The sequence below is a fragment of the Panicum virgatum genome, chromosome 7K (genome assembly GCF_016808335.1).
Source record: "Panicum virgatum strain AP13 chromosome 7K, P.virgatum_v5, whole genome shotgun sequence".
Lineage (NCBI taxonomy): Eukaryota > Viridiplantae > Streptophyta > Magnoliopsida > Poales > Poaceae > Panicum > Panicum virgatum.
In genome coordinates this window covers 52,641,117-52,657,707 of record NC_053142.1, presented here as the reverse complement: position 1 = coordinate 52,657,707, position 16,591 = coordinate 52,641,117, and the positions used below count along the sequence as shown (strand labels likewise).

General features: G+C 49.0%; 1 protein-coding gene across 1 annotated transcript; it reads right to left on the bottom strand.

The window, feature by feature from the left end:
- Nucleotides 1-6,351: 6,351 nt before the first annotated feature.
- Nucleotides 6,352-10,467, bottom strand: LOC120642217 (FT-interacting protein 7-like). The gene is made up of 2 exons (XM_039918675.1): nucleotides 6,854-10,467; nucleotides 6,352-6,495 (listed from the first exon to the last, which is right to left on the bottom strand). The coding sequence occupies exon 1, from the start codon at nucleotides 10,198-10,200 to the stop codon at nucleotides 7,150-7,152; it is 3,051 nt and encodes a 1,016-aa protein (XP_039774609.1). The 5' UTR covers nucleotides 10,201-10,467; the 3' UTR covers nucleotides 6,352-6,495; nucleotides 6,854-7,149.
- Nucleotides 10,468-16,591: the final 6,124 nt, after the last annotated feature.

Genomic DNA, 16,591 nt, shown 5'->3' with positions numbered 1-16,591 from the left:
TTCCAATACTAAATTAACACCACTGTCTAAATTTAGTTAATTATAGATTTGTGTAGCTATTTATTTTATTTAATCATTGTTTAGTAGACTTTAATTATGAGAAATAATTTATGTTGTTTTTAAATCATGAAAATATTTATGAGTGTTCTTTTTGAATAGCTTAGCTTGTCCATGAAATTTGACCACCAGTTCATGACTAGAACAGAAGTTAAAAATGAATCTTGTTAGATTGATGTCTTTTTTGTTTATTTTCTCAGAATTAATCCTGTGTAGATAAAATCATAAAAAATTCACTGTAGCTAACTCATCCCCGTTTCGACCTCCTGTTAAATTTTCAGCTTCTGTTTTGCTCTGGTCTGACCTGTATAATTTAATCTTGTTCTAGGAGTTGTCTGAATGAATGAATTGTTCAGATTAAATAGATGCATGAAATGACATGATTTTTATAGAGTAGATTGCTCTTTGTACCTTTTGTTTAGAATATTTTTTGCTGAAATTATTGTTGTTTATGTACTGAGTTATTTAATTATTAGCAAGCCATGACCTGCATGTTATAGGAATCAACTACTGCTTGTTTGTGCAGCTAATGAACTTCTTTTGTGCCGTTGATTAGGATGCCATGGGTAGTTAGAAATATAGTTAACTACTCTATAAACGATTGCCCATGTGATATGATTGTTTGCTACTTGTTAGACTACAATTTTATCGTGAAGGAAAAATAATAGTATCTATATTGTTGAGTAACTCAGAACTGTGCATTCATACATATGCATTGCTGCATTTCATTTAGGTACGATAGATGAACCATGTGAGGGATGTGACATTGAAGCCGAGCCAGAAGATGGTAAATGGTGGACCCATCTAGAAGATGGATGGATGGATTCCGATGTGCATGACCGAAGGAGATGCTCGCCAAGCAAGTATCATCTAACTAACACTAACTCAGTGTTAATCCCAAGCAAGCCCCGGTGCACATCCTATTATTTGAAATTATGACACTTATATATGTATTTATTACTTGTGCATTACGTTTCAGGAGTTGATTGGAACTCTAGTTGCATGATCCCTAGGTTTCCCTGAATTACACTAGCATGTATAGGACGATAGAAATGCTATGCTTAATACTTCTCGACAGAAGTCGAGTGACTTTTTGCACTCGTGAGATATAGGATACTTAGAAGTCGAGTAATTTCCGGTTACTCGCGAGATAGAGGTTATATACTTATATACAGTACCTGAGTTGTTGAAATTGACATGGAAAGATGAGACCGAGCGGGGAATGATGATGATGATAGGTATGACAGCAGGACAGGGTTCCTGGGTGTCTTAGTCTCGTCCGTGTCGATTGAGGACCGTACCGTTGTTGGCCCTGCCGATCATGTTTGAATTGTACTAACCGCATGTCGGGAGTAGGAGGTAGTCGAAACCGGTAAGCCGAGTACTGCCTTGCTTCGAAAGCACAGGAACCCGCACCCAACTCCTGGGGTAGTTGAGTAGTCGCGGAGAAATGAGGATGCATATGTTTACTTTTGGTGGTCTCACGTTGAGCTCGGCCGACCATATGTCGTTGGGCTGGTTCCTGTAGTTCGAGGCGGGGAGGGGAATGGTTGGTCCGTATGGTCCGACGGGGCTAATACGTGCCATGTTGGTTAGGTCCACCTTGCAAGGTTAAATCGGATCGATTCGCCGTCAGTCGCTCTCGGACATGAGCACCTTGATCTCCGAGTCACATCGTAGTAAGGAAATGAAACGAAATGATATGATACATGTTGATGTTATTTAATCAATTATGTTTTCACATTGATTGTTATAGATCTGCAAATCATAGATGTGTAGCAACTTTATAACTATAATTTGGAGCTACAATTTTGAAATTAAGGATCTAACCTTAGATGCTTTTCTGCAAATAAATCCACCAGTCAGAAAGTTTTGCATGTCTAGATATGTGGGCTAAGTATACCCAACAGTCGGGTAAGTCTTGCTGAATATTAGTATACTCAGGGTTTGTTGTTTACCCTGCTTCAGGTATAAAAGCTAACCAGGATTAACATCGGTGGGCTCGATGTGATGTCCTCATGTCTCCGTAGTTATCATTTTATATCAATTTATTTTAGTTGGTTTCTAATGAAAATTTTCCTCAGGTCATATTCTCTTCCGCTGCTGTCATTTATTTTATGTAAATTTTAAATTTAAAGTTGTTTTGTAAATATTTATGTTATTATCTATTTTTGTGAAATTATATTATGCTGGTACCGTCTGTGCTCGCCGTCGCGCGAGACTTCTGGTGTGTTTCGATCGGTCTGTGGGTTGGAAACAGACTGTCAGGTTACACTTAATTAAGCTAATGCGTCTGATGCGGTCAAATGATGGTCATTATGCTTAATTAAGCCGTTTAACTTGACCCTTCTGTCACACTAGGTGGCGTCGAGCTCCGCAGGCTGCCGCGCCGCGCCCAACGTCCGGTGGCCGCCCTGCGTTCACTCTGCGCCCCTGCACGACCAACGCTAGCGGCTACTCGAGCTCCTCATCTCTGCCCATAGCTCGCGGGTCCGTGCCGGCTGCCCCTCTTCTCGCCGGTGGCAGCGAGCTCCTCGTCTCCGCCTGCGGCTCACGGGCAAGCCCCAGCTGCAGCTCTCCTTCACTCTGTTCGAGGCCGTTGTCGTCGCCGAACCCGGCACCTCCGCACCGCCCGCGACGTCGACGGTGGTGGCCGGGCGCTAACCTCGATGTGTCATCTCCGACCGCAGCAGCAGGGCGCCACCACCCGCATGCTCGCTGGCTTCGACTACTCGCGGTGGCGCGACTCCTCCGCTCCGATCGCGGCGGCACGGAGCACGATCGGAATACTCGCAACAGTCGAGCGGGGAAGATGTTTTGTTTGACCGAACCGGGCCTGTGGATAATCGGTGGAAGCCTCCAAGATATCCGACTATTGGTGGGTGGGTAGTGGGTACACGTAGGGGCCAGCTACAGCTGTGTTGAGAACAATAATTAAATTTTGGCAGAAACCCTCTCTAACTCGCAGTTTTTATGGGTCTCTACCCTCTCCCAACTCCCTCCACCCCGACAGGCGGGTCCAGCGTGAGGGGTAAGGTGGACTTGATTTGGGTGAGAAAAATTTTCAATTATTTTCAATCTTTATAGTATAAATTTGCATTATTTTTATAATAACATAGGCTATCGATCCCCTTCATTCATTGAATTCAGGTGTGTTAACTTTTCAAATGATGTGTGTAGTAGCGTATCATTATTAAGTAGTGGACGTGGATGATTATATAGATATCATCGTTCGTAGGCGGCTGTGGATGGATGGATGGATCGAGATGAAATCCAAGAAAGCGACCTACCAATTAATCATTCAAATGCAACATCCACCTCTGCCACCTTAGAACATAGCTAGGGGAATGGAGCTGGACACACACGATGTGCATTATGCAACAGGTTGGTAGAGTATGGGGGGCATCTGTTTTTCAAATGCAAGCACGTCCGAGCAGTTTGGCAGGGACTGCAGCTAGAAGAGCAAAGAATGATCTTGGCTGAAAAGAATTCGCCCATGGAGGTTATCAACCACATTTTACAAGTGAATCTGACTGTAGTGTTGCTCTGGCAGTGGTGGAATGAAAGAAACAGGATTAGAGAAGGAGAGAAAAGAAGAGACTATGAATAAGCCGATTCAGAAATGGCAGAAACCAGTTGATGGTTTTGTGAAGATCAACTCGGATGGGGCATTCTCGGCGAATACTGGAGGAGGAGGAGGAGGAGGATGGGGATATGTGATTTGTGCTGGTGCTGGTGGTCAGCTCTCGCACCTGAAAGATGCGTTTCAAGCTGAGATATGTGCCTGCATGCAAGGGGCTAAAGCAGCAGCTGATCACGGCATGGGCAGGGTAGTCCTCGAGACATCAGCTTCATTGGTTCTGTCGATAGCCATGAAGAATGACTCGTACCGGCGGGTGGTTCTATTCTAGAGCTCAAGAATTTCATTGATTCATTGCAGTAAAGTTGTTTATGTTCCTCGAGTCTGTAACAGAGTCGCTCATGTTATAGCGGAGCTGGGGCGTTTGTGTCCTCAAGAGATGGACCTTGAATGGAACGGTCTTCCTAGTTGTATTAAGGATATTGTGACCAGTGACATCGCGCTGAGTCCATAAGTTAATGGAAAACTCTTTTCCACACAAAAAGAAATTAATCATTCAATTTTCATCCATCATCCATCGTGTGTTCTCTTCAGTAAGATCAACAAATTGTGGGCTGAGAGTTGAGACTAGTGTTGGGCTTTGCATGCTTGGAAGTCCAGTCCAGTGCAACCAACCGTGCATTGGGCCGGCCCGCCCTCCTTGCTCTAGCTGTCGTTTGTTGTCACGTCTCTGTCGTCTGTGGATGGGAGCGAGGGATGAGCAGGCAGCAGAGGCATGCGTGCAGTGCAACGACGATGATGCATCATCCATCGTGACAAGGCAACAAAGACCACCAATCAGTACACGTCCATGGTACTACATGTTGGATTGCCAATAATAACTAGTACATGTAATCTTAATGCAATGGAGGAGTGGACACCCAAAGATAAAGATACGATGCATGGATCCTGATCTGCTTTTAACTTTCGGAATCGCATCCCGCGGGCGGCCACCACAAAAGAGATTAAGACAGCATCCCAATCCCGATCCCAACATACTAGCTAGTCACGAATATACCTACACTAGATAGGGAAAGAAAGAAAAAAAGAAAGAAAGAAAGAAAGAAGCACAAGTAGGACCAGAGGAGGAGTCAGTAGTAGTCCCAGAAACACCAGCGGTTTTGCCACGCGGCGTCGTATGTTTAATTATAGTTGAGATGCGGACTTTAGTTCGTACATATAATAATTATTGTATCTAGGCAAATATATTTTTTAAAGTAGCGTAGGTAAGATAAATTCATCGCTTCATTATTTTCACGTAGGTGTCATGGTCTACAACCTGTTGTTACACTTGGTATATATTTTGGACTTTCTATTATCGTGACGCTATCAATTAAGTAGTATATTATTTTAGATATCAAAATGGGTCTATGATTTTGTTTGCTATATTTATTGTGGTGAGACGAGGGGTAAAATTATTTATTAGGGAGGGCAGAGCACAATTAGCCGAAAAGCTTAATGTATTTGCAAAATGAGGAGATTTGAACTTTTAATGTGGCATTAATAGATGTGATGGTATTTTTTTTAAGAAAGTAGTGGTTATACAAGAACGGTGATATGATATTATATTTTTAGCAAAATAGGATCCTATATTGAACGAGTTACGAGACGCTTTGAATTTACAATTTTTCTGTGTAGCGAAGCTTTAGGTTATGAAATTTTGAGCATTTTTGTAGAAGCATTTTGAATTGAAACTGTACCATATAATCAAGCTGTAGATTTGAATATTTTGAGCAACTTTTGTATTGAATATTTTTTAGTTTGAAGATATCTTGGTGTCCAAATTGTGGGTACTAATGGATCGCATGTAAGCATTTGTGCAAACTAATTGTGAAAGTATTTTGAATTTTAAATTTTGCTCTACAATAAAGTTGTAGTTTCCATATTTTTTTATCAAAGTTTATACTTTTAATTTTGACATATTTTTTTTGTTCAAATTGTACGTATATTGTTGCTCATGAGAAGTAACAGACGGGACATGTTGTAGTTTGATTCAATGAGAATTTGAGATTTTTTCTAAAATAGTTCCTAAGAGAAGACTGGGACGGCGACTTGATTTTTTGTAAAAATTTAAGATTTTATTTGCAAATTTTTCTTAACTGGGAAGGTTGGACTATGGGTTGATTTTTATAAGAATTCTGGATTTTTTTTTGAAAAAAAACTAGAGAGGAGGTTGGATTGCGGTTTATATTTCACTAAAGGACGAGAGATTTGTTAGCAAAATAATCTGGAATAAAGGACGAGAGATTTGTTAGCAAAATAATCTGGAATTGCACGATCTGAGGTGTCCGCGCGTCCAATTGGACGGTCGGAAATTGTCCAGAATACTCTATTCTGCTGGTTGCTTTTCCAGCCAACTAATAGTATTTTTCTCTCACAGCAAATCAGCACCAGCCACCGGCTAGCCAGTAGTAATTTTTTTCACAATAAATCAGACCAGCTATCAGCGGCAACCAGCAGAACAGAGTGATTAATGTGGCCACACTTGCCAATCGCCTTTTGGTGCAGAAATCACGTAGAGATGTTGCATGGCACATACCACACCCAGCACTATAGAACCACCCAGCACCCATCATAGGGTGGCCAAAAGACAAAGAAATAAGGATTAGAATATACAGTCAGTAGTGAGTGCACCTTGGTTCCGTGCACAACTTTATTCTTCCATGGATTCATTATTGATATCTCTCTCATGCATGCATCTTTATATATGCATATCATCCCATCATGCATCATAGGGAGGGAGGGACACGATAAGATCGGACCGGGAGAGAGAAAAGAAGCTACTAATAAGGCTCTGTTTAGTTCCCACACTATAAACCCTGTAAATGCAAAAAAAAATGTCACATTGAATATTTCGACACATGCATGGAGTACTAAATAAAGTCTATTTATAAATTTTTTTGCATAGATGGGATGTAAATCGTGAGACGAATATAATGAGCCTACTTAATCCATGATTTGCAACAGTGATGCTACAATAATCATCCGCTAATTATTAATTAATCATGAATTAATTAGCATCATTAGATTCGTCTCTCGATTTACAACCCATCTGTGCAAAAAATTTTATAAATAAACTTCATTTAGTACTTTAAATTAGTAAGATTACATCGCAAAATTTTTTTACAAAACATTTAAACACGGCCTAATGTTGAAAAGAACGCCTCAACTACCTACCGGTAGTCCAGTACCGCAGCACTAGTAGTGCTAGGTAGTGGCTCTCGTCTGTTCCATGCTGACTGGCTTTTCCTTCACCTGCCGCTGCACCAGCCGCTGGTAATAGAGTGCATGATTGCTTTCATCTGCTGCTGCCAGTGTCGAAGCTTCGATGCTGATCTGACACAGTTATTTTAAGAATGCAAAGGACGACGGACAAAATAAATAGTACTACTTGCAATCTTGTGCTGTGTCTCAGTGTCTGATGGTGGTTATTTTATTTTACTACTACTGAATGCCTGAATGAAGCTAGCTTGCTAGAGCAGCATGTCTGTCTTTGCCGGCAGCCTCTTGTAGAAGTTGAAGGGCACCGACGGCTGCTTGCTCCGGAACCGCGGGTGGCGCAGCAGGTAGAGCCCCGCGACGACGGCCACCACCTGGAAGGGCGTGACGTAGAGCACCACCGCGGCGAGCAGCGAGAGCATGACGAAGATGGCCGTGGCCCGCGGGTCCCGCCAGCTGAGCAGCGACTGCGCCCGCTCGCCCTGCGTGGCCAGGTCCCCCACCACCGTCTGCACGCGGCCCGCCACGCTGCGCAGCCGGTCGTAGCGCATCCGCACCACATCCCCCGGCTTGCTGGTGGGGAAGGTGTCGAACTCCTCGTCCAGCTCGTCCGGGTGCGCGAGCTCGGCGTGCGAGAGCACCGTGTCCATGTGCGGCGGCTTGCGCGGGCGGCGGCGGTAGTTCCAGGCGCCGATCATGAAGAGGTAGAGGAAGACGGTGGGCAGGATGAGCTCCGGGTAGCACACCAGGATGAGGAAGAGCACGTGCACCAGCACCGTCGTCAGCGGGTTCTTCCACTTGCAGATGCCGTCCATCCAGCGGGCCACGGCCACGGCGCCGGAGAAGAGGGAGGTGACGCGGTAGAAGTTGGCCTTGCTGCGCCGCAGGCTGAACATGTGCGAGTCCACGTCCAGCATGTACTCCACCACCTCGCGCCGCAGCGGCGGCTCGGCGCGCCCCAGCCGCGCCGCCACCATCTGCATGGCCTGGAAGCGCAGGTAGTCCAGCTGCAGCACGGAGATGGGGTGGGTGTAGTGCATCTTGGGCAGCAGCGGCCGCCCGTACATGCCCAGCATGTTGGCCCACGCCGTGCAGGTGAAGCGCACCGCCAGGTGGAGCTCGCCGGTCTTCTTGAGCCCCGACGGGGAGAGGGCCATGAGCGGGTACAAGTGGGTGTAGACGCGGTCGATCTCGAGGGTGGAGAGGCGGACGCGGACCTTGCCGACCCGCTGGTCCGGCTTGCTGGCGGCCTCGCCGCCGAGGCAGTAGGTGTTGTCGAAGACCGCCACCGTGAGCACCGTGCACGGGTCGAACACCTCCCAGGTGTACTGCTCGTTCCACCGCGGCGCCAGCGTGTTGAGCGCCGTGCGCGTGCGCACCCACTTGGCGCCGTACTTGGCCACGCAGTAGGTGTTGGCCTTGCTGAGGTTGCGCGCGCTCAGCACGCCCAGCTCCAGGATGCCCACCGCGCCCTTGCGCAGCTTCTTGGCCGACGGCTGCAGGTCGCTCGCGTAGTGCGTCGACTCGTCCAGCACGTGGTACGCCGTCTCCAGGCTCAGCCGCAGGTGGATCTTGCTCGAGAAGTGCTTCGAGTCCTTCTTCCCCGCCGCCGCCTCGTCCGCCGTCAGCGCCCGCGACAGGTTGAACCACTTGGAGTCCACCGCCTTGGCCAGGTCGTTCCGCGGCACGTACGGCGCCGCCACCGGCACGATCACGCGCCCCACCGGCTCGTCCCGCCCCGCCGCCACCCGCTCCTCCACCGTCACCACCAGCGGCTCGTCGAAGGGCTCCGCCGCCACGAACATGAACTCCTCGTTCCACACCGGGTTCGCCGACCCCCCCGGCTGGCCTGGCCGCGTCCGCCGCACCTGCCCGCCCAGCTGGATCTTGGCGATGGTGGGCGCCAGCGCCCGCCCCTTCTCCGCGGGCACCACGTCCTGCGCCGCGATGGCCACCACCTTGAGGTAGGCCAGCTTGGGAGAGTAGTACACCTTGGAGCGCGTGCTGGCCAGGCCCTCGAGGGGCAGCGAGTGCGCGTCCGAGTGCCACGCCTCCGGGAACGCCTCGTCCGCCTGCGTGCCCTTCCACACGGCCAGCATGATCTCCCCGTGCCGCAGCTTCTCGCCGGAGCGGTCGGCCAGCCGGTACCACTGGGGCGCCAGCGGGCTGTCGGGCGGCACGCGCGCGGGCACGTCGGTCATGTCGAAGAGCACGCGGCCGACGAAGTCGTCCTTGATCATGTCCTTGTCCTTGACCACCACCTCCAGCTGGTTGGACTGCAGGTGCTCGCTGGAGAAGGCGAAGATCTGGCGCCACACCGGGTTGGGGTTCTTCTCCAGGTGCTTGGTGACGCCCTTGAAGTTGCCGAGCTTCACCTCCACGAAGGGGTCGAGCGCGCCGGTCACGTCCATGGTCGGCAGGTCGCGCGCCTTGACGACGCTCACGTACAGGTACGTCATGGGCTCCACCATGTCGTAGGTGGAGGCGATCTTGGCGGCGGCGGCGGCGGCGGCGCGCGGGCCCATCTTGGCGGGCAGCGGCGGCTTGGTCTCGACCAGGCCGTAGGCGGCGCCGGGCGGCGGGGGCGCGGCGGCGGCGGCGGGGGGGCGCGGCATGACGACCGTCTGGCCGGGCGGCGGGGGCGGCGCGGCGACGGCGTGGAGCGTGGCGCGGCGGCGTTGGTCGCCTGCTGTTGTTGCTGCTGGTGCTGCTGATTCTGCTGCTGCAGGCACGGAGCGGAAGATGCGCGGCTCGTCCTGGTGGTCGTGGCTGCCGCCGCCGCTCTTCCCATTCCCATCTGGTGGTGCGAAGGCGACGGGCTCCTGCTGCTGCTGCTGGCCGTCCATGGAAGCAGCAGCAGCATTGTTGGAATTGTTGGCATCTCCATCTCCATTTTGGGTTAGTAGGTAGATCCTTAGCGCTATGTCTCCTGAGACGCGCGAGAAGAGCCCCCGCTTCTCGAGCGGGTACCTCTGGAGGAGCGCCTCCTGCGGGGATTGCGCGACGGAGGCGGCGTTTATGCGGACGCGGCCGAGGAAGGTGTGCGGTCGGAGGGAAGAAGCGGCGTCCTGGAGGAGGCGGCGGTCGTGGAGCACGGAGACGTCGATGGCGAGGGAGGGGAACCTGGCGGGGTCGCGCACGTCGAAGACGAGGGTCTGGTTCCAGTAGGGGTTGCGGTCGGCGGGCTTGGTGGCGGTGCGCTGGCGCTGGCCGTCGAAGTCGACCTCGACGTAGGGGTTGCAGGAGGCGGCGCCGTCCTTGGGGGAGAGGTCGGCGGCGTCGGAGATCTCGACGGCGAGCTTCATCGTTAATTAATTTGTTGGTGCGCGCGGTGGGTACGGTGCCGGTGGAGGGGCGGGCGGTTAGAGGAGGAGCATGGTGGATCGGCGGCTCTGGTTTGCGGTTGCGGCCTTGCGGGTGGGGGTGGGAGCAAGAGCAAGAGCAAGAGCAAGAGCAATAGCAAGAGCAATAGCAATAGCAATAGCAATAGCAATTGCAATTGCGAGGAGGAACTGGAAGGAGGGAGGGAGGAAGGAAGGAGTCAGGTAGGTCAGGCACGACCCTGTCCAGGGAGCCAGAGCCAGACTGGACTTTGCTCTTCTTCTCTTCCTTCCCTTCCCTGGCACGCACGGCCACGGCCACGGCCACGGCCGGAACAATAAATAAACAAATATACTTGCATATACTAAAAGGGTAGCAAGAGGAGGGCCCACCGGTCGGTCGGTCGGTCGGTCGTTGCTATCCCGATCCTCTCCCTTGCAGGCTGCAGCTGCTCCGTCGGCGCCGCCTTCAATACCATATACCCCTATTTATATATTTATACTATTCTTTAATAAAGAAGAGAAGAGAATGTCTCAAATATTTTTCCCACCAACTACATACAGCCTTTTCTTTTCTTTTTAAAAAAGAAATTAAGAGAAAAAGACCCTTTTAATTTGTTCAAATAAAATGGTAGCTAGCTAGTGAGCGAGGAGAAGCCCATGCATGCAATCCCATCCCATCCAATGCAATCATATACTCAGTAATTCCCTTTTTCCGGCGCTGAATTATTGCAACTAGTGCATGGCTAGTTGCACGCACGCATGCTGCTCTCCATTCATCTATCATCATCTAGTGCTACTCCCTAGCTACTCCATTATCGGCTGGGGCTTAACAAAAAATAATAATTTAATACTAGTATGTAGCTACTACCAACAGCCACAATCATGCATGCCTTTCAATCAGCTGAATTATTATTATTATTATTATTATTATTATTATTATTATTATTATTATTATTATTATTATTATTATTATTATTGACCATGGCACATCCCTACTGCTACCAGCATGTACCATATTAGGCAAATTACAAAGATGATCGATAGCCAATTGGTGGTTACAGCCCACATTAGCTCTGATTATCCTTTAATGATGAACAACTTTCTCCGTCCTAAATTATTAGTTATTTTAAATTTTATAGATATATAAATTTTACTATACACCTAGACATAATAATATATATATCTAGTAGATACTAACAAAAAGTATATATGCACCTAGTAAAAGCAAAATAATTAGTAATTTAAAACCGATGAAGTGCTACACCTACGACTAATAACTTTTATCCCCCAACTTTTAGGCCACTAAACAGGACATAAGACACGCCCAGCTACGCTGCCATGGTAGCAACAACGAAAGGCTAGCTGCTAGCTACGCAACGCAACGGATCGGAGCGGCTGATTAATATGATAGCTGGGCTGTCAACTATCACCATTTAATCCATGATGTGACGTCCTTAATTTTTGAAAAAGAATGATGTCAACTATAGTACCTCTACCTGCTGCCTCATTGTTAATTAATGACCTCATCTCAGTGTAGTGTGCTGCATTATTTATATTGGTCATATATACGTACATGCATGCATGATGAAAAGAAAAGAAAAAAAAAGCTACTTAGCTGCTGCCTGCTATATAGCGCCTCGATCACTTACTAATTAGTACTATAGTCTTTCTCAAAGAAGTTCACTGACCGATGATGTTTATTAGCTAGCTAAATGAAGATGCATGTCGTGGCTCCCGGAGGAGGGCCACAGCCGGGTGGCGTAATGCACCCGCCTAACCCCAGAGGATGGTTATCCGGGGAAGTGCAAACTATTCCTCAGATCTACTCATGGAGCAAGAACACAAGAACACTCAGGGATTTAGAGTGGTTCAGGCCGCCGGAGCGTAATACCCTACGTCCACTGAGAGTTGTATTGCTCATGTGTTCATGGATGAGTCTATCATCTGCCTCTAAGTCTCTTTTTTCCACCTCCCCCTTTCTCTAACGGGCACCTCCCTTTTATAGCGCAAGGGAGACGCGTACACATGCGTTGGTCACCGACAGGTGGGCCCAACGAGGATGTATAGTATACCACGAAAAAAAGACATTAACAGTGCCTTGTGAATCTTTTGCCGGATACGCTTCATCGCCCTGTAGACTCTCTGACCGAGGGGGGTCTCCACCTGTCCCATCGGCGAGGCACCCGTTGAGGCAGTGTAGGTTGCGGCGTAGACTGTGGGTCTACCGCGTAGGCGCTATGATACTCCGTCGCCGAGCTGTCGTGTCTAACTGGCGTAGCAGACTGATGCGCGTGGCGTGGGTGGCACCAGCGGCTGTACTGTGCACCTTGGTAACGCGCGATCAACAGTACAGCCTGGCAAAAAGTCTCCTCGCGCTCTGCTGTGGTAGAGCGCTCTTAACGTCTCCCTCATTGAATGCGGTAGGTGGGCAAGTCTTCCCGAGGAAGCTTGGTGGCCACGCACGTACCTCCGACTGCGGACACGTGGCGGCTCCGGACCCCCCTAGGCGGGGTGTCTGTTCCCTCCCCGCTGAGGGGTCCGTATAGCATATGGGGGTCCGGGACCCCGTGAGGGGTCCGGGGCCCCCGGCTGTTTGGCTGAGCGCTCCCTTCTCCGGGACACGTGGTGACACCGGACCCGTCCCTTGCGGGAAGCGGGTCCGAGACCGTTGGTCTGGTGAGATGGAGCCGGACCCCAGGGGTCCGGCTGCTCAGCTTCTTAGGGCGTAGTTGCGGATAACTACGCGAGTCTTGACACAGCAAGAGGTGGTACCCCAGTTCATAGGTACGGACAATGCATGACATAACTCATCTCCATATTTATACTACTGGAATCCACGTGTAGCATGAGGTTTATCCATAAAATGTACGAAAATATCGATTTCCCTAGAAATATAACTTATTTCCTAAGAAAATATTGCATATGGCGCCCTCTACATTCAATCTCGTCCCCTCGCTCCTCTATTTTTTATCCTCATCTCTCCACACTCTTTTTATCTCCTCCCCTTACTAGCTCACTCCACCTCACTCTCATCCACCGACCATCTCTCTCTCTCTTTCTCTCAATCTCTCTCTCTCTCATGCCGGCGGGCAGCAACGGGCGGGGCGGCACACGGCGGGATGCAGCGCAGAGCGTCGGCGCCCTGGCCGGCCAAGCAGCAGCGGTGCTAGGGGCTCGGGGCCGACATTTTTTCAAACTTTCTTCTACACAGTTTTCCTAGGGTTCAAAGTTTCTTCCCTAGGGTTTTTGATCAAAATTGTAGAGTAATCCTCATTTCCCGTCGAACTTTTTCCTAGAACTCTTTTCTTATCAATTTTTCTAGAAAAATGCTTTTCCTAGAGTTTTTCAACCATTTTTCGAGAGTTTTTCAAACTATTTCTCTAGAATTTTAAACCCTGAGGAAATAGGTCGACAGTAGTGTTAGTACTGACTGGTACAGTACAGCAGGACTCCTACAGTCAGTGGTCTGTACGTCTAGCTGGATCGGAGCCTCCTGGAGTGGAACAGCTTGAGCTTGCTTTGCTGTACTCTTGGACCAGTAAGTAGGAGGGCATTTGCATTCATGTGAGCAAGCAGCCCGGCATGGCCGGTGGAGAGGAGATCAGGAGAAAGAAACGAATCAAGCATCTTCCAATCACACTCGACTTGCTTCCACTGAGTAAAATTTGCTCGCCTCTCTCTTGCGTTGCGGTTGCACAGGGTGAGGAGTAGGGACCCACCCCCTAACTATCACGGATGCCTGTGCCTGCAGCGTGGAGTAGTTTACCAACATTTAAAAAGGGAGTAGTGCATCACCTTAATTAAACCATTATTTCCGTCTACCACAATGGATCGAGTTCCTATGACGACTACTAGTACTAACAATAGTTTGCATTTTTGCTTCTTCTCTTCAGAGACGCCCCCCCCCCCGCGCCCCAAAAAACATTCTTTATACAAATATAGGACATTTTTATGGCATATATACAAATAGGACTTGGCACCACGCACGCACGGGAAGATAAAATCTTTTTTTTAAGGCGGAAGGCCCACTAAAATAAAATCAGTCCGATGACTACAGTAGCAACGGGCCCAATCAATGTAGCAGCTCTGTAACACAACCAGCCCATACTTGGGCTGCCGTAGCCATAAACTGGTTGGGCTTTCTGTGTAATAATTCTATTCTTAGAGTTTAAGTAGTATTGTTGTCTCGTTGAGGCCCGACCACGGTATTTCATGAAGACGGCTAGATGCCTAAATGTACCTAGGGGTGGTAACGGGTGGCCTCTTCACAGTCTAACAAGTCTTTTAAATTTTTTAGCCACCTTTGTTAGGTCGTAGATTCTTTGCCACCTTTGTTAGGTCGTAGATCTTTGCACCCTGAATGTTGTTTCTGCTTGCAGGTGCAGTTGTAGGATTCTGGCTAGAGGTGTGGGTTGTGCCATTTGGGGCTGTTTGGATTCAGAGGCTAAATTTTAATCCATGTCACATCAAAGAGAAACTTACTATTTTGAGGTATTAAATAAAGTTTAATTATAAAAATAATTGCAGAATATTGAGGCTAAACTGCGAGACGAATCTAATGAGTTATATCTCTCTCTGTATCTTTAATTCTTTATCTTTACCTACTTATAAAGAGCGTACCGTTTCTGCGGTACTTTGACTTTTGGTCCGTCATTAGACACCGACATGTGGGTCCCACATGTTATACTAATTTCCACGGATCGCCCCCTTTCGTTCTTGACCCCGACGCCACCCGCCGCGCGGGAAGGCGTAGACGGCCAGGCGCTCGAGGCCCGGCTAGCGGAAGGAGGAAGCGAGGCACTCCGCCATGGCCCGCCCGGCGGCGGCGGCGGCTCCGTCGTGGTCCTCCGGCGGCGGCGGCGCGAGGAAGAACTCGAGCTGGAGGGACCTAGCGGCCGGGTAGCGCTCGGGGGAGCGGAGAAAGCGGGAGAGCCCGCGGACGTAGGCCTCCATGGCGCGGTCCTCGCAAGCAGCGATCTGCCGGGCGAGCGCCCACTGCGAATCGCCGTTGCCGCCGCCGCTGTTCCGCGCGTTGCGGTAGCGGTGCAGGGTGCCCGCGTTCTCCGGCGAGAGGTGGTCGCCGACAGAGAAGCCGAACGCGAGGATCCAGCGGGCGGGGTCGAGCCACCGCCAGCGCCGCGCGAGCGTGGACGTGGACACCGCGGCGCAGGAGTCGCCGACGCGGGCGAGGATGGAGATGAGGATCTCGTCGGGGAGGGCGCAGAGCAGGTCTGTGTGGTCGCCCGCGCAGGACCCGTTGCGGCGGCGGGGCAGCTTGGGGTTGGAATCGCCGTCGTGGTCGCCGGACTCCATCGCGCGATTGCCAGGCGATCCGATCCGCCGTCTCGATCGACGATCGCTAGGTTGAGGGGTTGCGAAGAGGGCAAGGCGGTTTGATCGGTTATACTACTGTTGACAAAAAAAGTTAATTATTCACTTGGTTTTTATTTACACGCCTTATTAGGTTGGTTTTATATCAAACTTGTTTAACTTCGATCGATTCTAGAAATTATAGCAACAACTATATTATTCAACATATGCATCGTCAACTTATATTTCATTGTGGTTTCAATAAAATAAATTCCGTGTTGTGAATGTTATTGTTTTTTTCTATAAATTTGATCAAAATTTATCAAATTTAATTTAGAACAAATCTAATTTGATATGTAAATAAAAAATATGAAATATATCTCATAATAAAGTGTCCTAATCTAACAGATATTTTGGGGGGGCGCTCTTTAAAGAGTTTATTATCTAATAGTTGTCTAGAAAAGCTTCCAGAAATTAAAAAATTATACAGAAGAAAGAATACCCATCTTTATCTTTACCTATTTATAAAAAAGCGGATCATTTCTGCGGTACTTTAATTTTTGATCCGTCATTAGACACCAACATGTGGATCCCACACATTATATTAATTCCCACGGATCGCCCCTTTTAGTCGTTCCGCAAGTTGGGCCCAGTCCTATTCGACCTCCATCGATCACGTGACACGTTGTCCGTTGCCGGTTTGAGTCCGATTCAGCCTGCATCCTGTGTCATCGTTTAACATCGTGACCCCTAAGTCCATGGACGAGTTTGAGGCTGACAATACTATGCTCTTTGTTTTGGTGCCGCTCTGGTGCTAGCATCGCCTACCAGTAAGCTGAACAATAGCATAAAATGAATCCAATTGCGCCCTTTTTCCTTGCTTGCAATTGCAATCAACTATTAGCTAGGACCTACTCAATTCAGTCGCTAATAAGTACCTGGAAGAAGAGGACCATTCCGGGGGAGCCACTGCAACAACTAGCTCAAGTTATGCCATCTCCAACAAAATTTGGAGCACTAGAGGAAAGACCACGCCATTGGCATTGGATTTTTCTAGACCCTT